The 23,715-nt window shown below is 55.0% G+C and overlaps 8 protein-coding genes across 8 annotated transcripts; 5 read left to right on the forward strand and 3 right to left on the reverse strand.

The window, feature by feature from the left end:
• Nucleotides 1-166: 166 nt before the first annotated feature.
• IAQ61_009543 (uncharacterized protein) lies at nucleotides 167-2,742 on the forward strand (the record flags this gene model as incomplete). The annotated part of the gene is made up of 4 exons (XM_003838309.2): nucleotides 167-1,878; nucleotides 1,934-2,158; nucleotides 2,215-2,547; nucleotides 2,606-2,742. Exons 1-4 carry the CDS (start codon nucleotides 1,683-1,685, stop codon nucleotides 2,740-2,742), a joined length of 891 nt encoding a protein of 296 aa, XP_003838357.1. The 5' UTR covers nucleotides 167-1,682.
• Nucleotides 2,743-3,752: 1,010 nt separating this feature from the next.
• IAQ61_009544 (uncharacterized protein) lies at nucleotides 3,753-4,935 on the forward strand (the record flags this gene model as incomplete). The annotated part of the gene is made up of 3 exons (XM_066098430.1): nucleotides 3,753-3,785; nucleotides 3,864-4,628; nucleotides 4,699-4,935. The coding sequence occupies 3 exons, from the start codon at nucleotides 3,753-3,755 to the stop codon at nucleotides 4,933-4,935; spliced, it is 1,035 nt and encodes a 344-aa protein (XP_065951589.1).
• A 997-nt stretch (nucleotides 4,936-5,932) lies between these two features.
• On the forward strand, nucleotides 5,933-9,050 carry IAQ61_009545 (uncharacterized protein; the record flags this gene model as incomplete). The annotated part of the gene is made up of 3 exons (XM_003838312.2): nucleotides 5,933-6,184; nucleotides 6,239-7,716; nucleotides 7,766-9,050. The coding sequence occupies 3 exons, from the start codon at nucleotides 5,933-5,935 to the stop codon at nucleotides 9,048-9,050; spliced, it is 3,015 nt and encodes a 1,004-aa protein (XP_003838360.2).
• A 1,358-nt stretch (nucleotides 9,051-10,408) lies between these two features.
• Nucleotides 10,409-12,498, forward strand: IAQ61_009546 (uncharacterized protein; the record flags this gene model as incomplete). The annotated part of the gene is made up of 5 exons (XM_003838314.2): nucleotides 10,409-10,580; nucleotides 10,643-10,987; nucleotides 11,049-11,123; nucleotides 11,173-12,171; nucleotides 12,226-12,498. Exons 2-5 carry the CDS (start codon nucleotides 10,766-10,768, stop codon nucleotides 12,496-12,498), a joined length of 1,569 nt encoding a protein of 522 aa, XP_003838362.1. The 5' UTR covers nucleotides 10,409-10,580; nucleotides 10,643-10,765.
• A 995-nt stretch (nucleotides 12,499-13,493) lies between these two features.
• On the forward strand, nucleotides 13,494-16,092 carry IAQ61_009547 (uncharacterized protein; the record flags this gene model as incomplete). The annotated part of the gene is made up of 3 exons (XM_066098431.1): nucleotides 13,494-14,238; nucleotides 14,318-14,773; nucleotides 14,825-16,092. 3 exons carry the CDS (start codon nucleotides 13,494-13,496, stop codon nucleotides 16,090-16,092), a joined length of 2,469 nt encoding a protein of 822 aa, XP_065951590.1.
• Nucleotides 16,093-16,400: 308 nt separating this feature from the next.
• On the reverse strand, nucleotides 16,401-18,185 carry IAQ61_009548 (uncharacterized protein; the record flags this gene model as incomplete). The annotated part of the gene is made up of 1 exon (XM_003838317.1): nucleotides 16,401-18,185. The coding sequence occupies one exon, from the start codon at nucleotides 18,183-18,185 to the stop codon at nucleotides 16,401-16,403; it is 1,785 nt and encodes a 594-aa protein (XP_003838365.1).
• A 1,709-nt stretch (nucleotides 18,186-19,894) lies between these two features.
• Nucleotides 19,895-21,037, reverse strand: IAQ61_009549 (uncharacterized protein; the record flags this gene model as incomplete). The annotated part of the gene is made up of 1 exon (XM_003838318.2): nucleotides 19,895-21,037. One exon carries the CDS (start codon nucleotides 21,035-21,037, stop codon nucleotides 19,895-19,897), a length of 1,143 nt encoding a protein of 380 aa, XP_003838366.2.
• A 205-nt stretch (nucleotides 21,038-21,242) lies between these two features.
• IAQ61_009550 (uncharacterized protein) lies at nucleotides 21,243-22,914 on the reverse strand (the record flags this gene model as incomplete). The annotated part of the gene is made up of 3 exons (XM_066098432.1): nucleotides 21,243-21,613; nucleotides 21,662-22,769; nucleotides 22,873-22,914. The coding sequence occupies 3 exons, from the start codon at nucleotides 22,912-22,914 to the stop codon at nucleotides 21,243-21,245; spliced, it is 1,521 nt and encodes a 506-aa protein (XP_065951591.1).
• Between the last annotated feature and the right edge of the window lie 801 nt (nucleotides 22,915-23,715).

The following is a 23,715-nucleotide window of genomic DNA, read 5'->3' on the forward strand; positions in this document are numbered from 1 at the left end:
AGGTAGCTACTGTAGTACTACTCTAGCCATCCACGCAACATGCTACATGCAATATGGTAGGGTATTGGTGGTAGTACGGTAGGTAATGGTAGGTACGGTACCAAGTCAAGCAACAAGCAGCAACAGGAGTCGTCTTCCTCCTCTCTTCTCCCCCACCATCTCCACCATCTCCACCACACCCACCAACCCACCAACCCACCAACCCACCACACCCCGGACACAGCCGCCGAGCGTACCAAAAGCCTTCCAATCTTTCTTAGTCACCTCGTCGCCTTGGCCTGCGCCACGTCAGGGTCCTCCGACGTTGCTCGCTTCCGCCCACTGTTCGCCCACTCCTTCACCCTCGGAAATCAGACCACTTCGAAACGTCGAGTCTGGGAAACGTGCTTGGCAGGCCCAGGCACTTACCTAACGGCCACCGATCCCATTCGAGCCTCTCTGCCGTTGAAGGACCAAGACGGGCTGCTCTGTAAGTTTCAGGGTGGGGTGGTGTTGGTGAATCTGGGTCGTTCCAGCGCCCTGGAGCTCTGCTGCTGCGTGACGACTCGCGATCGCAGGAGGCGTGCAAACCCACTAGCTATCGATCTCTCCCACCGTGCTTTTGGAGATTCGGAAAGGCCGCACTATGTTACAAGCACATACCTGCCATGCATGCACGAGTCCCTCGCGTGCACTAGACGACTTGCATCATGGAAAGGTTGCGGGAGTGGACTGCGCTAAAGCAGGGTACAGTAACAGGTTGCTACCGTCTTTGTACCTATGCAGAACTCATCTCCAAGACTCCAACTATACCGGTATCCACCGTACTGTACAACACCTTTGCATGTCCAACCTGTCAACGCCGCATGCCCTCCCCCCCCCTGCCTGCCCTCGCTCCCCACAAGACCAGCTATTTATGTATGACTAGGTATAGCAGCTCTCTACTATAGTACAGATAATCCCACCTCCCAGCGTCTCAGGCAACAAGGCTCATCACAGAGCCTTGATCCCTGCGGCATAGCGCTGGGCATTTCGTAAACACCATCTCATCTTGGCCGGCCATCCTTTGGTGCGCTGCAGACGCCTCTGATTGCCAACACGACGTGCGATCCCAATCACAATGGGCTCCCGCGGGGGTTCTTACTGTTCGACTTGGCCATTCCCGAGCATCTTGGCCTGCGCTCAGGGTTTGCAAGAACATACGACTCTGAGGGATCTTGGAAGGGCCAGGGTGAAGACTGTAGCGGGCATTTTCTATATCTTGGAACTTGGTATTGCCTTCGTCCGCGTCTCTTGCTTGTGTGCCCGCGATTCTTCTCATTTCTTGTTCTATTCTTTGTAACGGTCCGTTTCTGATCAAGAATCAAGACATTCTATTACCTCTTAGCCATTGTCTATCCCCAATCGCCGGACTCTCTTGGTAGCTGGTGATCTAGCGGGCTTATTGGCAACCTCTTCCATCTCGGACCTCTTTCTGAACTTGCTCTTCGTAATCACTTTCGGGTTGATCCTGATGGTTTCTTCCGGATCGTGACTCCACTTTTGTTGTTTGCTCGAAGATTCACTGCACCTCCTATCATACATAAATAACGACACCCGAGACTTCGTTTCAACCATCATTCACTCATCTCCTCTTCTCTTCTTCACTACTACCACAAGGTCTTCTCTTCGCCAGTCAACCTCTTACACCTCCTCTATTCATCATGCTCTTCAACGTCTTGTTCCTTGCCTCCACGGCAACCGCCACTTGCACTCATGGACTCTCCATGTTCAAGCGCGCAACCACCGAAGTCAACAGCTTCGGTTTTGGCCCAATGAATGGTCCTTTCAACTGGGCTGCACTTGCACCTGAGAACGAGGCCTGCAGAACTGGACGCAACCAGTCTCCCATCAACATTGGTGAGTCCTCGAGTGTTACTTTCACTTGATCATAGCAAAGCTAACACCATCACAGATGGCACCATCAGGCCCGCCACAGCAAAGCCTGTGTTGAACATCCCTGCTGGCCCGGTCGAGTTTGAGAACTTGGGCACGACCATCGAGGTCATCGTCAACGGAACCACCGACATTGGTGGCACCGCCTTCCGGCTCGTCCAGTTCCACATGCACACTCCCTCTGAGCACCACATCAACAGCGAATACTACCCCTTGGAAATCCACATGGTCCACCAGGGTGTCGGTAAGTAAACCACTGTCACAACAACTTGCAGAGTCCCGGCTAACACATTCACTTAGCCGACAACACTCAGCTCGCCGTCGTTGCCCTCATGTTCGAGGTTTCTGCCCGTAGATCCAGCTCCATCATCCGCTCTCTCTCTGCCGCCGTGCCCAAGATCGCAACTCCGGGTACCACGACTCCTATCGCGAAAGGTATCGACTTCAGCGATGTCATCTCCACCATCCGGGCCTCCAACGTTCTCTCCTACTCTGGATCGCTCACCACCCCTCCCTGCGCCGAGGGCGTCACCTTCTTGATCGTTGAGAAGCCCCTTGACATCAGCGTTGCCGACTTCAACAGCATCAAGCGTGTCGTCAAGTTCAACTCTCGCTTCGTCCAGAACACTCTCGGTAAGTCGTCTCAACCTGAAACCGTTTCACAGAATTCGTCCACTAACAGTCCTTGCAGGCCAGGACAACATCCTTGAGGTTGGTGCCAGATCCGGATCTGCCGCTCCCCGCGCCAACAGATCCCTTCCCCCCAGCTCTCCGTCCGTCGACACCGGCGCCCGCCGCAACGTCCAGAAGAGGACCCCCAAGTACTAGAAGGAGTGCGAAGATGTAAATAACACTGGAGAGACCCTGTGAGGAGTAGAATCTTGCTTCTGAGAGGTGTTTGTTCTATGGCTCGGAGAGTTTACTGTTTCTGTATATATTGTACCTTATTTTTTCTGTATATATTGTACCTTGTTCTTTCTGTATATATTGTACCTTGTTTTTTCTGTATATATTGTACCTATGTCAAAGCTCGCGTGGATCGTTGCACGCATCATGGTCTCTCCTAGGAGATGAGGGGAAACAATTCAATAAAATCGGTGAAAGAAACTTCTGGTCCATTTTTATTATCGTGATGTCTCCGCTGTTTTTCGCTTGGCTTGGTTCATATGTGAGATGCTATCAGACAAGCATTTACACGTCTAGTTCGTGCTCTTTGATGCGGTAGCATTCGGCGGGCCGCGCCAGGGAACTGCGCCAGCCACGCTGGGGGTGGCGCAGCCCCTACATATCCCGGATGAGACAGATGGGTAGAGAGGTAGACTTACACCGAACGATGCACTACCATCCACATGTGCACAGTGCCCAGTCTCGCGATCTCCTAATCACTCTTTGAGCGGTGTTGCGCGGCCGTCATCATTGAGGTTCTTGGGATTCAAGCGACGTGGATTCGGTCGAATTGCATGATCAGTGTCCGACAAGTTGCATCTGCCGATCAGGGTAAATGCTTCCTTTCTATCCGACTTGTTTACTCGGATGGCTGTTTTTGATCTTGTACACTGTAAGATCCGTATGACATTGTGACTATTGTTTGATGTTGTTGCGCCACAGAGATGTGTCCTACCTGGTACCAGTATTGTCTAACACCTCGGTAATTTGGTCTATCAACTATCGCCCCACACGAGTCGACCACGTACACACGTAAACACGCCCGTCGTATTCCACAGTAGTCATCCCTACATATTGTACATCACAACCTGCACTGGCCATGTAGTTTAAAAATTCTTATCAATAATCAACCCGCAACTAAATCTACCGTCAATCCCCCTGCTTCCGTCATCATGAAAGCCATCCAAATCACAGAATTCGTCACTGTAAATCTGCCATCTGAACCCCCCACTTCACCTTCCCCTCCCAAACATCCCTCTCAACTAAGAACCTCATGATTTTAGAATCTCAAAACCCTCGTCCCCAATGATGTACCAAGCCCCCAACCCAGCATCTCTGAACCCCTGCGAGTGAAAATCACTCATGCGGCAATAACCCACGTCGACCTGCTCTACGCCCAAGGCCTTCATCAAAACAATAAACGCCATGTCCAACCACCGTTTATTCTCGGCACTGAATTCGCCGGCATCGTGTTATCCGGTCCATCGAGCTCTTTATTTCCTCCAGGCACCCCAGTCTTCGGCTCCGGACTTGGTGCTTACGCGGGGGATATCTGCGTTGCAGAGGGAAATGTACGCCGAGTGCCTGCGCAGTGGGGTAATGCTGGTGCTTGTGCGGTTGGGGTAAGCGGTGCGGTGAGTTATGGTGCTTTGATGGATGTGGCGGGGTTGGAAAGGGGGGAGACGGTGTTGGTGCTTGGAGCAAGTGGGGGATTGGGCGTTATGGCGGTGCAGATTGGGAGGGCGGTTGGGGCGAGGGTGATTGCTGTTGTTGGGGGGAGGGAGAAGGGGGAGGTGGTAAGGGGGATTGGGGCGGATGAAGTGGTCAGTTATGAGGAAGAGGGGTGGGAGGATAGAGTTAGGAAACTCACGGAGGGTGAAGAGGGAGTGGATGTGGTGTTTGATGGAATTGGGGCTGTGGAGAGTGGGATCAAGTGTTTAAAGTATAGGGGGAGATTGGTCGTGGTGGGTTTTGCGGGAAGAGGAGGAAACGTGGAGAAAGTGAGGGCGAATAGGATTTTATTGAAGAGTGTCATGGTGCATGGCTACGTAAGTGTTGCTTCCTCCCCCTTTGAATATCAGGATGGTTTGAAGATATCATACTAATTCAACACGACAGAGATTTGGAGAGGACGGTAGAAGAGATCCCCAAAGAACAAAGAATGTCTGGGAGGGTTTCATGAAGCTTGTGGATGCCCGGAGGATTAAGCCAGTGATCTACAAGGAGGTGTACATGGGGCTTGAGGCTGTACCCAGAGCACTGGAGGATGCAAAGGAGCATAAGGCTTGGGGAAGAGCCATCTTGAGAATCGACGAAAGCGCCGAAGCGGAAGATGCGAATAAGGCAAGGCTATAATTTGCATACCTACTCGTAAAAAATACATCAAGTAGGTATCTGTCGTATCGGCACAAGAGGTGATTTATGCAGGGGTTCAGTGAGGGACTGCAAAAGGTTTGCTGATCCGGAAGCCTCCGGAACGAACCGCTACCAGGGCGGTAGCGGTGGATCGACAGGTTTTTGTGTCTACGAGGCTGACAGAATACCTACGAGTCAGAGAACTGAGAAATACGAAATGTTGATCTGCTGAGGATTTGGTAATGACAAATTCTTAGCTCACCTTACAGAACATGTATTGTCCATGTTTTAGTCATGCATCTTGGGATCTACTTGTGGGCAATATCTTTATTGCTCGTAGAATCTCTACCGATGCTGCCGTGTTGTGTTATTTTAAGAATTATATCTTTTTCAAATGTATTTCATACTTTTTCGATCAATCGTGAGGGGGCATTGAGTAGTTCGTCGTCTCACTAGTGACAGACTGTTTCACGGACAGTGTATGTTTGAGAAAGACAAAAATTAAGAAGGCGTTGGAGGAGTTCTGAAAGTGCGAGGGAAGCTCAGTATATATTTACCAGATTCCGACAGGATCCATACCAGACATGGAGCATGAGGCCACTTATTCACCAACAGCAATGCCGGAGATGAGTGAAGTGGAAGTTGCCTGGAGGGTAGAGTCTAGCCGATTATGACTAGCGGCGGATAGGCACTAGCGCGCTTTCCTTTGGTTGCACCCTGGCAGCTGGCCAGTCCTACGTCCTCACAACTTTATAACAAAGCCCTTTGCCCGTGGACACGACGCTTTCTCCCCGTTTTCCCTTCTCCTTCACCTCTTTTTCCTCTTCTACCGTGCGCTATCTGGTGCACGCGCTTCGCTTGCCATAGCGAGCTTCGGCATCTTCCTCATCCGCGCGCCGCGCCTACCTCTTTTACCCAGTTCGCGACAGATCTATTCAAACCGACCACTGACAACCCTTGGCCACTCACCTCACTCCACTCACATTTTTCCACAACAATGGCCTCGTATGGCAGCGACCACGAGTCCGAGGAGGAGGACTTCAACCCAGTTACTGAGATCGACGAGGATGACGTTGCACCGACCAACGCGGCCTCGCGCAGCGCCGCCCCGGATGAAGATGACGAAGATGAGGGAGACGCGCCGACCATGACTGGCGACAATGAGGATGATGAAGAGGGTGGTGGCATAGATCTCGACGATGACGACGATGAAGAGGATGACGAAGAGGATGAGGATGAAGACGTCGTGGTACGTATTCCAAGTGTGGGTGGGCCATGAAGGTGACATGCTGACATGAAGCAGGCTCGACCTGCAAAGCGACGGAAGAAGCAGAAGCGCAACATGTTCATCGATGTTGAAGCCGAAGTTGACGAAGACGAGGAGGAGGAAGACGAGGGCGAGGATGATGCTGTGAGCGAAGTCCACCCTGATGACCTCCTCGGACCCACCGACGCTGAACTCGATGATCGCCACCACCGCGAGCTCGACATGCGTCGCGAAGTCAATGCACAAAAGGATGTCGAGGAGCTGGCAAAAGAATTCGACGAGAAGTACAGGCGGAGAGAGATGCAGAGTGCTCGCCGGGGGGCTGCCGGCGCAGTCCCACTGGCTCTGCCCACAGTCGACGATCCTTCGATTTGGGGCTGCAAGTGTCGTCCAGGCAAGGAGCGCGAGATTATCATGTCGATACAGAAGCGTATTGACGACAAGATGCGCACGAAACAGCCCATCAACGTCTACTCGGCCTTTGAACGAGGACCCACCGGACCCCAGTCTGGTTTCCTGTATGTCGAAGCTGACTCCAAGGCGGCCGTCATTGAGCTGCTCGAGGGTATCCAGAATGTCTTCATGGGCTCCGACCAGTTCTCCATTCCACCAAAAGAGCGTCCAGATCTTCTGCGAAAGAAGAAGCGGGCGCCACTAGAAGTTGGCAAATTCGTGCGCATGTTGCGACCGCCGACATACAAGGGCGATTTGGCAAAGGTTGTCGAGGTCTCTACCAATGGTCTCGATTGCGTTGTACAGCTCGTGCCTCGTCTCGACTATGGTCTGAACGAGGACGCCAATGCCGCTATCGACAATAAGCGCAAGCGAGGCGGCTTCTTTGGTCGACAGACTGAACGCCCACCTGCGAAGCTCTTCAATGAGGCCGAGGCAAAGAAGCGGCACATGAAGCATCTCAGCATGACAGGCTCGGGTAACCAACGAGCATACACATACAAGGGCGAGGACTACCAGAACGGTTTCTTGATTAAAGAAGTCAAGGTCAACTGGGTCAGCACAGAAAAAGTCAACCCAAGGATGGAGGAGCTGCAGTTCTTCTCGGTCCAGAATGCTGATGGCTCCGAAACCCTGGATCTCGTGGCAGTCCAGGCAGCGCAGAAGGCTGCTGACTCAGGGGCCGCTTTCGCTGCTGGTGACAACGTGGAGATCTACACTGGTGAACAAAAAGGTATTCGCGGTTCGACGGTCACTGTCATTGGTGACATTGTCACCCTTCGAGTCAGTGAAGGCGAACTTCGCGGAAGGAGAATCGATGCTCCCGTCAAGACTCTCAGGAAGTTGTTCCGTGAAGGTGATCACATTAAGGTTATTGGTGGCAGCAAGTACGTCGACGAAGTCGGTCTCGTCACTAGAATCAAGGATGATAAGATCACCCTACTCTGTGACTCGACACAAGCAGAGATTACGGTCTTTAGCAAGGATCTGAAGCGCGCTGCTGACTCTGCCAACCTTGGTGCCGACTCTAACTTCGATCTTTATGATCTGGTCCAGATTGAGTAAGTCACGGTTTCTGCGATATATGAACGAAATCTAACAGGTATCCAGTGCTTCTACTATTGGTTGTGTGGTCAGGGTCGACCGTGAGGTTCTGCGAGTCGTTGATCAACATGGCGACGTTAGAACACTCCTTCAGACTCAGGTCTCGCAAGTTGTAGGCATCAATAAGCATGCAGTAGCTACAGACCGTGATGGCTCCGAGATCAGGCATGAAGACGATGTCAAGGAATTTGCCGGCGAAGGACGTCACGGAAAGGTCCTTTTCATCCACCGCGGTACTCTGTTCGTTCGAAATCGGGAACTTGTCGAGAACCAGGGTATCTTTGTGGTCCGCAGCACGAACGTCATCACAATGGCGGCCAAGAGTGGTCGCGCTCAAGCTCAGGGGCCCGATCTCAGTGGCCTGAACCCGGCTCTTAATGCAGGTGCGGGTGCCAATGGCGCTGCCATGCCTCCACCACGAAGCTTTGGTCGCGACAAGCTGATTGGAAAGACTGTTGTCATTCGCAAAGGTGCTTACAAGGGTCTTTTGGGTATCGTCAAAGACACGATGAACGACGAAGCCCGCATTGAATTGCACACCAAGAACAAGCAGGTATCCGTAAAGAAGGAACTCCTCACTGTCAAAGACCCAATCACCGGCAACAGCCTCGACTTTACTGGCGGCAAGTTCCCCAACCGTTCCCGCGGAGGCTTCTCCGGCGGCAGTACAAGTTATGGCGGTTCCGGCGGCGGTGCTGGTGGACGCACTCCTGCTTGGGGTGGTTCCAGTGCTCGCGGCCCATCCTGGGGCAGCGGTAACACTCCAGCTGGAGGTCGCACGCCAGGCTGGGGCGGTGGTGGAGGACGAACCCCCGGCTGGGGTGGCAACGACGGCAACCGCACAGCTTACGGGGGCAATGATGGCTCACGTACTGCCTACGGCGGCGCCACGGCCTACGGAGGAGCGACATCTTACGGCGGCGGCACCGCTTACGGCGGCAACGACGGCAGCCGTACTGCCTATGGTGGTTTCAACTCCAACTCTGGATCCCGCACTCCTGCTTGGGGCGGCGTGTCTGGTGGTGCATCGAAGCCCATTTCCGCACCTACACCGGGTGCATATAGTGCACCTTCGCCTGGTGGCTACGCGGCGCCCACCCCTGGGGGTTACGGTGCGTACAGCGCTCCTACGCCGGGTGGACCACCCATGGATGCACCCACGCCTGGAAACTACATGGCGGCTACACCTGGAGACGCGAGATATGGCAATACCCCTGCGGCTGCGCCAACGCCGGGTGGTTGGGATGTTGCTACGCCTGCGCCGAGTGGTGAGGATCCGAGATACGATTAGACTGTGGAAGAGTAGAGGGTCATGCGACAGGCTATGGGATTTTAGTTGGGAGTCAGTGTAAGCTCTCACCGGCTATCTATACAGAGATGAAGGCACATTATCAATCTAAAGGGGGGGGGTTTGGGAAAAATATAGTCTTGCATCTTCCAGGGCCTTGTAACCGTCTGAGTTGCTTGTCTTGTTAAGGAGACCTGGGGCTGCATTGTGGGCGTATTCAGAAGGCTTGAGGAAGATGCCAGTGTAGTGTTTTGATTCATCGAACATTTGGATTGCGATAACCAGGACCAAGAAGTGCTCGTTATTTTGAGTGATTGAAGACTTGAGTGATTGTGGTATGGCGTGGTGTTATTTTACCTTCTCTCCACATGAACCCCTGCCCCTTTTCCCGATTTATAATAACCCCCACATCCCCCGATGCAACACACAGTTCGAGTGCTCAAGTCAACTAACTCGACACCGTCTTCCACTGTGCTGTGGGTTGAGATGTATAGTGGATATCTATCTGGCTTATCTGCTGTGTTTGTTGCGATGTTCAAGGATGCATGTTGTGATTCCGTACCGTTGGGATGGGAGTTTGTCAGCTGAGATTTGATCATGTCTTTTCACATAGGGCTTGAGTGGAAGGTGTAGTATCTAGCACATGTTGGTGGCCTGGCCTTGATATGTATGGGAGGAAAGTCGCATGTTTTGGTTGAGAGCCGTGCTGGGAACTTGGGCTTTGAGTTCTCCATGTTGTCTCAGTGGTGGAATAAGTAGCTTCAATGCCAGTGCGCAATGCTGTTTACCCCAGATCTGCTCGAGGTTTGTGAGACATTTGTGCAAGTGGGATTTCGTGGGGGTTTTTCGTTTTTCACGGGACGAGTAGGTATGTTAGGAGGGTTTGTTTTGGATGGGTGAGGTACTAGTTATGCCGGCTAGTTTGAGGATCACGTTACTTGTCTTGTGCTATGAAAATAGCCATAATGTAGCAGTGGCAAATCACATGATACTCAAACTACCCGAGCGCATGAGTATGGTTTGTTGCTGAAGCTGTTGCGTGAATTCGCAAGGGAAGCTATGCAAGTATCATGTCGCCATATTATAGGCTTATAGGATACATTCAATCCCGAATATATATATATATATGTGTGTGTGTGTGTCGCCTGTCGTAGTCAATAGGGGCTGGGACAGTGTGTGTGTGTGTGTGGGGGGGGGGGGGATGAAGGGAAGCATGGCGGACATGGCGGATGCGCTACTGTGGTTCCAGCTCCTTCCCTTTCGGCTGCCAAAACGCACAGACCAGCATTTTGGGATTTACGAACCGCAATTTGTTACTCACCCACTTGGATTCGCGCCCACAACCTCCAACGACCAGCAACCCCCCATTTGCCCCCCCACCCGATTTGATCCCATCACTCCCCTTGTCTTCTGAGAGACATCTCGCATATATTTCTGCAGTATAATCCAACCCCTCCTATCTCGCTTCTAGCCCCCCCTCCGTCGCATTTACTCTCTGAGACTCTGTGTGTGGGTGTGCGTCAACAAGACTATGTATGTGCGCGCTCTTTCTATCAGGCACGTGAATAGCCCGCTGATGACGGAATGGCTGATAGCGCAAGCCCACTAGATTTCACTGTTTGTGCAGCCAAATCAGTCGCATTCTGACCAAGTCCCGCGCACAACCCCCCAATACATCCTCGGTCCAAGCCATTTCGCACTCGACACATTCTCGAAAAATGGCAACCAGCGAATCGTCCGGCCCTGTCAATGGCAACTACGCGCCGCAAGGCTACGAGAATAGCTACTCCACCGGCGCCTCCAACTTCACACCCAGCCAGCAGCCCACGGCCCAACCCGCACAGCAAGCACCCGCCTCTGAAATCCCCAAGGACGAGGTCGGCTGGTACTTTGTCGAGCAGTACTACACCACCTTGAGCAAGAGCCCGGACCGCCTCTACGTACGTTTCCTCTTTCTGGCATAAAATCCATCCCAGGCCACGCGACTAACCTGAAATCTAGCTGTTCTACAACAAGCGCTCCCAGTACGTCTCTGGTGTCGAGGAGGAGAAGGTCAATGTGTGCCTCGGCCAAAAGGTAGACATCCACAAGGGACCATGTCGATGCCGTGCTAACGCGTGGGTAGGCTATCAATGAGCGCATCAAGGAGCTCGAATACAAGGACACCAAAGTCCGCGTCACGAACGTCGATTCGCAGGGCTCCGACGCCAACATCGTCATCCAGGTCATCGGTGAGATCTCCAACCAAGGCCAGCCTCACAGGCGCTTCGTCCAGACCTTTGTCCTCGCCGAGCAGACCAACGGTTACTTCGTACTGAATGACATCTTCCGCTACCTTGCCGAGGAGCCCGAGGAGGACGAGGAGGCTCAGCAGGATACTGCCAATGGCGTTGTCGAACCCGCACCCACCACCGCTGTTCCTGAGGCCGAGGCCGACCAAGCTGCGACCAGCGAGGAGGACCTGAACAAGGTTGACGACAAATTAGAGGAGGTTGCGCAGGAGCAGCCATCCGACGACACTGCTGCTGCCGCCGCCGCCGCCGCCCCGCCTCAGCAGGAAGCGGAGGAGACCCAGCAGCCCCAGGCCGAGGAGGCGCCTGAGGCCATCACCGAGGACGCGAGCAAGGAAACCGAAGTCCCTGCTACTGAAGAGGCCACCGAGCCCGAGAAGCCTGCCGCGCCTGCTCCTACACCTGCTCCCGCGGCACCCAAGGCTGCGCCCGTCGCCATGCCCACTGGCCCACCGAAGCCCAGGACTTGGGCCAGTCTCGCAGCCTCTGCACATAAAGTTGCTACTCCAGCCGTGCCGGCACCTGCCCAGCAAGCCGCTTCACAGACGAAGGCCGCCGCCCCGTCGCAGCAGGCTGCTGCTACGCCTGCCCCTGCAAAGGAGACTGCTCGCGAACAGTCCCCTGCGAACAGCCAAGGCGAAGCTGCTGGCTGGCAGACTGCTACCGGTCACAAGAAGGAGCAGTCTCGTGCCCAGAACCCGGGGCCTGCTGCTGACCCAGACCAGAAGCGCGCGTACATAAAAAATGTATTCCCCCAGGTCGAGGAAGCTGCTTTGAGAAGCCTTCTCACCAAGTACGGTGAGATTGACTACCTCGACATCAACCGCACCAAGGTATGTAATTCCATGTGCAACCAAAATCACGATGCATACACTAACAAAAGGTAGAATTGCGCCTTTGTTGACTTCAAGACGCCCGCTGGATTCCAGGCGGTTGTAGCCGCCAACCCGCACTCTGTCAACGGTGTTGAGATCAAGGTCGAAGAGCGTCGTGCGAACCCTGGACAATTCGGCGGCCGTGGAGGCTTCTCTCGCGGTGGCGCTCCACGAGGCCGCGGCGGGGTGGGTGGTGGAGCGCCTCGCGGCAACTTCAACCCTCGTGGGCGTGGTGGTCCAGCCCGGGGCGGGCGAGGCGGTGCTTCTGCTCCTCAGGAGGCTTGAAGTCATTCGATAGGCCGCCGACCGCTCTCCACTTGTTCTTTCCTCACTACTCTCCTAGGAGCAGGCTGCCACTTTCCCCCTAACGACTGACGGTTCTAGCTATGTACTGTACTCGATTCTTCCAGCGCTTGTATAAAAGTCATCATGTCGGAGAAAAAAAGTCTGGGCGTTCTTTTATTTCGGGGTGTGGGGAAAACGCTTGCATAGCGAGTGGTTTTTTACGTTGCATTTTCTTCTTCCTGTACCTCTATTGTTGCGTGCAGCAGTTTTGTCTGTCACATTTTCCTCTTCATTGCGCGCATTCTTGATTTCCTCACATGTACGGACGGCTTTATCTAGGGGGCTGGTGACGGACTACGGGGGCGGGATATAGGGTCGGTATAAGGATAGGGTGTAGCGTCTGTTCGAGGGGTAGAGAAGATCAGCGGCGAACGATGGATGGGACGAGGGTGGCGAGGAGTAGAGAGGGCAGGATAAGAGCGAGCAGGAGGAAGGGAGAATGACGAAGAAGAAACAAGCAAGTCGATTCTTGAATTCGATGCAGCAGCACGTGTGATGCCAGTGTTGCGTACACTGGACAGCGTCACCTGATGAGGGCTTGCGAGAGGCCCCCGTCTTTTCTGGTGGAGGGAAAACGGGCGCAGTTGAAAAGTACATGGAGACATGCAAATTCGGTCGCTTCTGTCAGCTTCCCTTGTCTCCCTCTTTGCTTTCCCTCTCTCACCCTCTGTTTCTCTGTCTCCTTTTCTCTCCACCTTGACAAACAGTCTGGCCGGTGTTGTCGCAAGACTAAGTTGGAATGGCGCCGACCCAAGCGCGACGCGGGGTGTACGGTAGTGGGGCCGTGACCGCAAGTGGAGCAAGCATATCTCAGCCCCAGGTTCCCTGTTACTGTGAAACTGGCCATATCTACACCTACAACCATCTTCTCTTTCTCCCTTCCTCCCTCCCTCTCTCTTTGTCCCGCCAACCTATGCCCCCAACTCCTCGCCAGCATGCGACCGCTACCGGGCGGTGACGCCCTGTCTGCATCTTCGTCGGCCAAGCCTCGCTCTCGCAAGTCGAGTGTGGATCAGGCCGTCCCTCCATCAAGCCATGTCCCCACCACTTTCGTCATGAAGCGGGTCGAAGACTTGGAGCCCATAGCTGCTACACCGAGTGGCGCCGAAAGCAAAGGAAAGCAGCGAGAGCCTACGTTTGGGGTGCAGAGTCTGGCAGACACGCTCGAGGCTGCGTTTGGTGCGGAGCGCACTATAGAAGCAGCAGTGAAAGGGGGGCCCGGTGACTCGAAGCAACCAGCCGAGGAGCCTCCAAGAATAGAGACGCATACCTCCTCAAAGGACTCTGCAAAGTCCACAGAAAGCCCCAAGACATCACCATCGAAGCAACCAAGCAGGAATCTGTCCACTCCTGTTGCGCCGATACCCTTCGCGCTGCCCAAGACGGATGCGCCTTCTCCGATGCCCATGTCAATTAGGTCGAGTCCGCGAGGATCAGTGTCTATGCAGTCACTGAAGCTATCCGACGAAGAAGAGTCCATGGCAGACGAGGTAGCGAGTCAGGCCATAGCCTCTAGCGATGATGATGAAGACGAAGATGCGGACATGGAGACACAACAAGGCGCCTCAGGCAGCTTTCCACAACTTGTCATGCCCAGTATACAGATACCAAGGAGAAGACCATTTACCACCAAAGGCAAAGCTATGGGCAAGCTAAAGGTCCTTGTTGCCGGACCGTCTGGTAGGCGCATCTTTTCAAACCTATTACGCATCTGTCAAATGTACAATCCTGTGGACTCACGGCTGATAACATCATGCAGGTATTGGAAAGACGTCCCTCATCCGGTCCATTGTCCAGCTATGCGAAGACATTGTGCACGTTGACCCCCTCACCCCGCCTCACTCCGCCTCTCGGTCGACTACAGCAAAATCGCCGTCTGGGAGGAAGAAGACCGAGTCTATCCAAATAATTGAAGTCCACGCAAGTACCAAGCCATATCCGCATTGGTGGACAGATGTTGATGAGAGCCGGATTCTGCAAAGGAGGAAGAGCAGTGTAGACACAGTCTTGGAGAGAAACATCTGCTTTGTAGACACGCCTGGCCTGTCGCAGCGCTCGACGGATGAAGAGGTCATGGGCATGATTATGAATTATGTGGAGTCGTTGATGTTTCAAACAGCATCCGTCACTAATCTAGGGGATAGCGATGTACTGGGTGTCGTCAGCGGGAGTGGAGGTGTTTTGGTTGACGCGGTGCTATACCTCCTGCCACCTGGTGAGTTCACCAGACCAGCCTACGACGGTACTTGCTAACATGACAACAAAGACCAGGACATTACCAGGGACATGGAATTTATGCAACGCCTCTCTTTCCTCACTAATGTGATACCCGTCATTGCAAAAGCAGATACCGTCTCAGTTCAGGATTTGGTAGCTCTGAAGACATCCATACTCGCTCGATTGCAGATAACTTCAGTTAGACCCTTCTTCTTTGGCAAGCCCCTGGAAGACGCCTTACTTGCAGTGCAAAGCTTACCGATTCTGGCAAACTCACAAAACTCGGCAGCACAGCCAGAGCCGTCACAGTATCCGTTCAGTACGCCGACGTATCCATTTGCGATCTCGTCCACCCTTGGATCGGACAACGACATTATGGATGCATCGCTACTCATGTCCCCGGACTATGTACAGCCCTTACTGCCTTCTGAGCTCTCCACGCTCGTCACACAGGTCTTTGATCCAGAATCCATCTCCTGGCTCCGACACTCGGCAGCAAAGCGCTTCCTTGCATGGCGCAAGGCCAAACTTCCCCGAGACTCGCACACCAACAACCCGCTGCAACACCCACAAAGCCCAACCACAGCTTCCCTCGGCCTCAAACGCACCGTCCTAAACGCCTCAACCACATCCTCCATCTTCTCCCTAGCCTCCCCGTCCGGCGTCCTAGTCCCCCGCTCAGGCTCCCCCTTCTTCCCCTCGAACCTCCACTCCCCCTTCCCCGCCTCCTCCCCCTCCCTCACAACCTCGGACCTCGCCGAGCAGCCGGCGGCCTTCTCGCTCGCCCGCTACAACCAGGCTGCCCAGACCGAGCTCCCTCTGTCCGAAGTCCGCATCGCCAAATGGGCCACGGACCTGCAACGCAGTCTGCGCAACGAACGCGACCGCTTCGACGACTTGCAGCGCCAAGACCGCGCCAAATGGCTGCTCGAGCGTGTGGGCGAGGAGGTCGAGCGTGGTACTATTGGGGCGCCGACTGGCGGGCCGCCCAGGGCTGATTGGGCGGTTGTGCGGCATGCGGATGATGAGAAACTAGCTGATGGTGTTGGTGGTGGTGGTGGTGGTGTAGGGGCCAAGGCTGCGCCTCGGTATCGGATGGCTGCTGCTGTTGCTGCGACGGGCTTGGACTCGCGGGATCCGTTGGGGTTGTGCGGGTTTGGAGACGAGGTAAGGAGGAGGGGCACGGTGGTGGTCAAGGTGTTGGGGGGTGTGAGTGTGTTGGGGGCGGTGGCTGTGGCGGTGGTGAGGGCGTTTGGGTTGGAGGGGAGTGTTGGGAGTTGGTGGGGGAGGGTTGTCTGGGGGGGCATTGAGGAGTGAGTGAGGGTGGGAGATGGATTTGTCTTGAGTAGTGGACCTAGATGGATAGATTGATGGATATATACCCCTCCTTGTAAACAGTAGCATGAACACCTGGTTTTCCCTTTGCTTGAACCCCTTTCCCCCGATTCCCAAATCCAACAAGATCCCTTCTCAATCCCTATTAGAATCTCCCCCCCCCCTTCCACTAATGCCCATGACCACTATGCATATGACCACTAGAAAAACACATACACCACAAACCAAAACCAGATGAACATTTCAACGGACAAAGAAAAAGTCGAAAAGAAAATAAACAGACGAGGAAATCAAACATGTCTACGACGCGCCCAGCGACTCAAAAACTCGCGTCCGGCAAGACGCCAGGTGTCTGATTCGACATGACTGCCATTCTGGCCGCGGCCGGTGGCTTGGAGGACGAGGAGGGTGCCGGGGGTTGTTTGTTGTCGATTTGGTGCATCCAGTGCTTTGACTGGATTCATCGCATCCAACCCATCTGCCGCACCATCCCCACGCACCGCAGGACCCCCAACCTCTGCATACCGCGGCCAAGCCGGCAAACCCGGGGCATTTGGATTCCCCGTAGCGACGAAGCGGATCCACTGCTCACTCATCTGGCGACTGAGGTCCTTGTATTCCGGCCAAGGGCCGTAGTAGGCCGGATTAGCAAAGATGAAGGCGACTTCCGCGAAATGGCTGACGCCCTTGTAGGCCGGGGCGTCGCCGCCGGTGGTGGCGAGGGGATTTGATTGCCAGGGGCGGGTGTTGAAGCGGTAGATGTATGTGGGTGCGTGGGCGCCGTAGGCGCGGGCGTCGACGAGGCGGGGGGCGTGGTAAAAGGTGTCGCCGAGGATGGCGGCGATGCGTTTGTACTGGTAGCCTTGGGCGGGGAAGCGTTCGGTGCCGGTGTTGAGGGGGATGCCTTGGGCCGGGTCGTCTGGGTAGAGGGCGAGGATGCGGTCGATGACGGGGGCGGGGAAGTCGAAGCCGGTGGACTGGGCGAGGTAGGAGGAGAGTTGAGCGGTTGTGTTGATGAGGCCGTTGGCGGGCGCGTTGTCGGTGCCCTCGTCCGAGTTTGTGCCGTAGAGGTGGGGGACGTGGGCGAAGCGGCCGGCGGCGAGGAGTTGGGTTGGGTAGGCGGGGATGATGTCGCCGTCGACGGTCGGGTACCAGCCTGGGCCTTGGCTTGGGGCCGCGAGCAAGGGGAGCATTTGCGGATAGGGTACGGTGCGTAGACAGGCGAGGGTGTCGATGGCGGACGAGCAGTTGGCGCGTGTGACGATGTTGTCGTAGATGGGCTGGTACCAGTCTGAGCCGTTGTACCAGGCCGTGGCCGCCGAGCCGGATTGCTGGATACTGCCGTGGAAGAGGCCGTCTGTGCGGCCGCCGTAGCTGAGCAGCAGCTGGCCGACTGCAAAGGAGCCTGCGGATTCGCCCCAGATGGTGACTTGGGACTTGTTGCCGCCAAAAGCGGCAATGTTTTCCTGAATCCACGCGAGGGCGTGCCGCATGTCACGGAGGGCGAGGTTGGTCTGGCCGGTCCCCTGGATCTCGCGCGAGTACAGCATGCCCCAGCCGCCTTTGCGGTAGTTGATGCTGGTTGCGACAATGGGCTGGCCGATTTCGACGCTGCGTTGGACGAGGTAGGTGAGGTTGTAGTTGGGCAGCGAGCTGGTGCCGACCTGGTAGGAGCCGCCGTGGATCCAAACGGCGACGGGCAGGGAGGCGGCTTGCGAGGCGTTGAGGCCGGCGGGGCGGACAATGTTGATGTTGAGACAGTTTTCGCTCATGCCATAGGGGTCGTTGGGGGTTGGATCGGGGCATGTGTGGCCGTATTGTTTGGCGGTGCGGATGCCATCCCAGGTGGTGTTGAGCGGTTGGGGGATGCGGAAGCGGTTCTGGCCTCCTGTATCTTGAGCATAGGGGATCCCGAGAAAGATGTCCTGGTCAAACGAGGGCAGGTAGAGACCTTCGTATGTGCCATTCTTCACTCTGACCTGGGGATCCTTGGCCAGCGCCGTTGCTGCAAAGATCCATGCTGCTGCTGCTGCTGCTGCTGACAGCGCATTCGCTTTCCAAGCTCTTACTGCCATGGTGACGTTGATGACGAGGGCGAAGATTATCGATTACCGATTACCGATTACCGGATTCAGTGTCCAGATTCCCCGATCTCTTTCTCATCTACTCTTTCTCTTTCACCCAAACAACGAATTATACAAAGAGCAATACAGCGCGACTATTTCACCTCGAAGCTCAATCAAGCTCGCCCAATAAAATAGAGACCGACGTCAGCGACCAAGAAGAAAACCAAACCCACCAAGCGCGGCGCTGTTCCAAAGAAACAAGAAAAAAAACACGCGACGCGGGCGACGCACATATAGACAAGACGACAGACGGGCGGCAGGCCTAGACAAGAAATGCCGGCTAAGCCAACCTAGCGGCCAACAAGCGGAATTCCCAACATTCATTCGCTTAGACTTCCCGGGTGAAGAGGAGCCTGACGAGGCAGAAACATGGGGGGGGGGGCATTACGCATTACGAGGATCGGATATCAGTTACCCACCATGGTGCCTTGAGCCTTCCAAGCTTTGCACCTAGGCCGGCGTGACGCATACACACACACACACACACACACACATATATTGTAGTGTGTATTGTAGTGTGTGGTTTGTGTTTTGTGTACAGCCCACATACATGTACACACATACCTAGGCGACAGAAACGAGGCCCCCAAGCGCATTCAAAATAACAACACACACGGGGTTGACCGTCTGATGAGCAAGCATGCGCACAACCGCCATGGCTCGCTCCAATGCGTATGTGTGTGTCTGTGTCTGTGTGTGCATACGATGACAAAGCAGCGCGGCGACGGCCTCGGACGGAGAAGGGGGAGAGTGAGTGGGATGAGTAAGTGAGTGAGCGAGTGAATGAGCAAGTCAAGTGAGGGAGAAGACACGGGAGGCCGGGCAGCAATGGGCTCGAATAGGGGGTCACGTACTTGTCCCGAATAGGGCGGGCTAGCTGGCGGGAAGCGGAAAGCATGGGGCGCGCTTGGCTGCATGTGGTTAGCAATGGGGCGGAGGGGGGAAGGGAAAAGGGCCGATGGAGAACGGGGGCGTTTGTGGGTGCGGGTCGGGTGGGTGGCTTGTCTTGTTGTGGATTGGGGGGTGGACGGGCGAGGTGGATGGACGGCGAGGTGGGAGGGGATGGGATGGGATGGGATGGGATGGGAGGGGAGGGGATGGGAGGGGAGGGGATGGGATGGGGGTTGGAGGATGGGATGGTATGGGTTGGATGGTGGGTGAGAGAGACATGGGTAAACTACTGGGCATCTACAACTACCATCTACCTACACACTCCCACTCCCACTCGCACCCCCATTCCCCTCCCTCCTCATACCCAGCCATCCCGTCATCCCGTCATCCACAACCCCCTCCCCCTCTCCCCGCACCACACCTCACGCCTTTACTTTTTCCCCACCTTCGCGCACCGCAGTCTGGGCACAGGTAGCATACATAGCATACCGAGTACCGAGTCACCGGTGCCAGCCCCAATTGCCCTGCCAGTGCTCGTACCGAGACCGTGTGCTCGGGATGGCTTGGGTGCGTGCTGTTGCCTACGAGGAGGGAAGATGGAGCATGGTGGCATGGAGGATGGAGGCGCGTGGTCCCGGTTGGCGGGTATTGCATAGGGCCAGGCTGGGTTGTGGTTGGTGGATGTGTTGCTCATTTGCTCATTGCTTGTTTGTGTTGCTTACCATGTAGGTAGATGGGTAGCTTGAATGTAGAGAGTTGCAATCCATTCAAGTCGTCCATCTCACCTCCTCCTCCTCCTCCTCTTCTTCTACATCGCTCTTCTTTCGCTTGCCACGCTTTCCACCCTTTTCTTGTTCAACGCCATCCCGCCCAAGCCCGTGCAAGTCGTCATATGCCGTCCTCGCTTCCACATCCAACATCCCGCCCTCGATCCAACTGCTCCAATACCGTCTCCCTACCCACTTGACCAAATACTCCCGTCCGCCCTTGTCCGCCATTCTATGCGCCAGAATCCTTTTATACGGCCATTCCCAACTCGCATCTTCCTCCTCGCCCCCCTCTCCGTTCTTCTTCCTACTCCAAACCCCCCACCCCTCCCCCACCTCCCCATTCTCCTTGACATACTCGAGCGCCCATGCCCTCAAAAAGGCCGCAACCCACGGCTCAGCCCCCATCTCATAGTCGTCCGGGTCGTGTTCGCGAGGAGGAAAGACCCTAGGATCAGGCGCCGGTGACGAGATGGCTGGACCAAAGTGCTCACGCGCAGCATCAGGATCAATGGCGAGGAGAAACGGATCCAGGAGCTCCGCGAGGTCGACGTCAGAGTGGAATTGCCATTCGTACTTCCGCAGCGTGTGCTTGATGTGCTGGAGTAGCTTGTCCTTTGCAGAGTTGGGCAGCATGTAGACATCATGTTCGAGAGAGAGTTGCCCGAGTGCCGACTTGATACTGCCCAGCATCTCAGAGGCCCGTACTGTGACCACTAGGGGCGGCTGCGCAGCATGGTCCTTTTGCCAGGCCGTGCATAGCGCGCAGGATTCTGGGTCCAGAGGGAGGCATGACGCGCACCAAGGAAGCGGACAGGACATCGAGCTCGAGAGGTGTGTCTCGATACAGCTGCGACAGAAGATGTGCGAGCAGGCCATTTTTACCGGCACGATCCTTTCCTGGTCGGGCGGCGTGCTGAAGTAGTCTTCAAGACAAACGGGGCATGTCCTATTTTCCGCTGCGAGTTGGCGAGTTGAGCGGAGGACGGTCATGGAGTGGGGACATGGCGTCTTTGTGCGTTTGGGAGTGGGCGAGAGTGGTATTGGAATAGAGTCGGGCTCTGCTGTTTTTTTGCGCTTTCGTGGGCTGGTCCAGGTACCGGTGAAGTCGGTGCTGATGTTGTCGAAGTAGGGGAACGGCATGGTGACTGAAACTATGAACAAGGTAGTACTAGTCAAGATGCAAAGTCCTGATCAATGGAGAAGATGGAGTAATGGACGGTGGAAGAAGTGGTTGTGATGGTACGCTCAAATAAATATGCGGACGCTGGTTCCCAATCAAGCAAGAGCAATGCACTCACATCACCGCAACTGCCGCTTCATCGTGAGGATCGCATGACACAGACTCCTACTCCTCCTCACCCACTACGGCCTGTTTACTATCCAAAGTCTTCTCCTCAATCCACCACGCAAACACAGCACTGCCAGCAACCAGCGCAATACTAACACACAACGCCGCTCTCGTGGCCTTGACGTAGCACTCCCTCACCACCATCTTGAGTGCAGGATCCAAACCTCTAAAGTACGACAGCCCCGCCCTCACGCGCTCTGCAATCTCCGCCGCATCTTTGTCACCGTTCAGGGCGGTCATGAGAGAGCGGCGCAGTGTCTGGTTGAAGGCTGTAGCGCACATTGAAATGCCAAAGACGGAGCCCAGGGAACGGAATAAGTAGCTGCATGCTGTTGCTACGGCCTGGTCGGTATACGATGCATTTGCCACTGTCATCCCGATTAGCTCTTGCAAGAGAATTGAACCGGAATACGCACAAAGCCCAATGAGTGTGGTTGTTACACCGATTCCGTTGGAAAACGCGCAGATGGCTGATCCTACTACCATGACTGGAATGCTCTCGCGAATAATGCCGGTAAACAGGATGGTAAGGGCGAGGCCGAATGTCAGGTTCGAGTAGGCCAGTACAGTGATCCAGTAGTACTTTGCCGTGCGCTTCATGTAGAAGCCGCCAAAGAGGGATCCGCCCACCCCAAAGACGATGCTTGGAACGAGCAAGAGGCCAGCCTGGGACGCGCGGTAATCGCCAATGACCTGCCAGTACAGCGGTATGAAGAAGAGGGCCGAAAGCCAACCTCCAAAAGCGAAGAAGTTGCAGAGATAGCAGGCGAACAGCGTCTTGTTGAGAATGATGTGCCCAGGAGCAAAGGGATTGCTGGCCACATACTTCTCCACCAGAACAAACACCACGAACAATGGTGTCATACACAGTCCGGCAACAGTAACCGGATCCCTCCAGGACACATTCGACCCGCGATCCAAGCCCACCAACACGCCAAAAACCGCCACTATCAGCACTCCCGCACCCAAAAAGTCCACCTTGAGCACCTTTTCTTTCCACCCACTCTGATCCCGCGCCGGTAGCCGCAACACCAAAGCAACCGCCACAAACGCAAGCACACAGACCGGCCCTTGTGCCATAAACGCCCATCGCCACCCCACACTATCCGCCAGCAACCCTCCCAGCGGCGCCCCCATGGCCGCCCCCGCCGCATACACCACATTGATATAGCCCTGCCAGGTACCCCGATCCCTCAACCCCACAATATCACTCATCAACACATTCGTACAAACCGCCATGCCGCCCCCTCCCACCCCAGCAAACGCCCGCGCCGCAACCAACTCGCCCATGTTCCGCGCCAGTCCACACAACGTCGCCCCAATGCCAAAGACCAGGTAGGCAAACAGCAGACATTGCTTGCGGCCGAAGATGTCGCTGAGCTTGCCATAGACAGGCTGGAAGGCCGACAGGGTGAGAAAGTACGAGGTTGCGATCCAGGAGGTCGAGTTTAGAGCGTGTAGTTCGGTGCCGATTGTGCCGTAGGTGGATACGATGAGGGTTTGGTCTGCGGCTGAGAGGAAGACCTGTGGGTGTTAGCAAGTTGCTTGTGGATGTATATGTAGTGAGATAGGATAAACCCAGTCGACAGTGAACAATCAAAATTTGATAAAAGAAAAACCCCCCTACCCCAATCCCAATTGCAGGAAATATCAACCCCATTCGCTTCATCATTTCCACATCCCCCCGCTGTTTCAAAACTCCAGAGTCGCGCCTGCTTTGGCGCTCGGTGTCTGCGCCATTATGCCTATACTCCACCTCCCCACCACCACCACCTCCTCCTCCTCCTCTCCTTGCACCGCCAGCAGACAGCGAGCCCGTCGCACTAGGGGCAGGATGTGTGATTTTTTGGGGGAGGAGGGGTGTTGTTTCTGTGGGGTGGGCATGTTGTGGTTGTGGTTGTGGTTGTAGTTGCGATTGTGAATCCAGTGCCCGAATCCCCACGCCTACACCTTCTTTCCCCCGCCCACCCTCTCCCGCACCCTCTCCCACTCCCACTCTCCCATCCATCACCATGGCTAGAAACTCCTCAGTTCCCAATCCCCAACCTCAGTCCTCAATCTTGAATTCCAAAAACCCCTCCTCCTCCTCCTCCTCCTCCTCCTCCTCCTCAGTTTCCCACACCAAAAAAAACCCCAACCCCACTTCACTCCTATCCAGCCTACCTCCAAGCCCTCGACGAACGCAAGAAAGCGACCGTCTTAGTGAACCTCACTCTTTATTCCTTTTCCCGCGCTGTTGAGTCTTGGACGGTATTCTCAACAGCACTGCGGCGAGGGGGTGTGATTGCGATGATTGATGGGGGAATGGTTGATGGGGGTGGATGTTGTGGGCTACTTGTTGTGTTTGGGTGAGCTAGAAAGAAAGGAAAGAGAGTAAGTGCCACAACAAACGGAGGGAAAATCCCACATCATCTCGCGTCTCACACAGTAATACTACGGGTACATGCGTACAACTTTAGTACTCCATGCA

This window comes from Plenodomus lingam (genome assembly GCF_022343315.1).
Source record: "Plenodomus lingam strain CAN1 chromosome Unknown contig_6, whole genome shotgun sequence".
In the NCBI taxonomy this organism is placed as follows: Eukaryota; Fungi; Ascomycota; class Dothideomycetes; order Pleosporales; family Leptosphaeriaceae; genus Plenodomus; species Plenodomus lingam.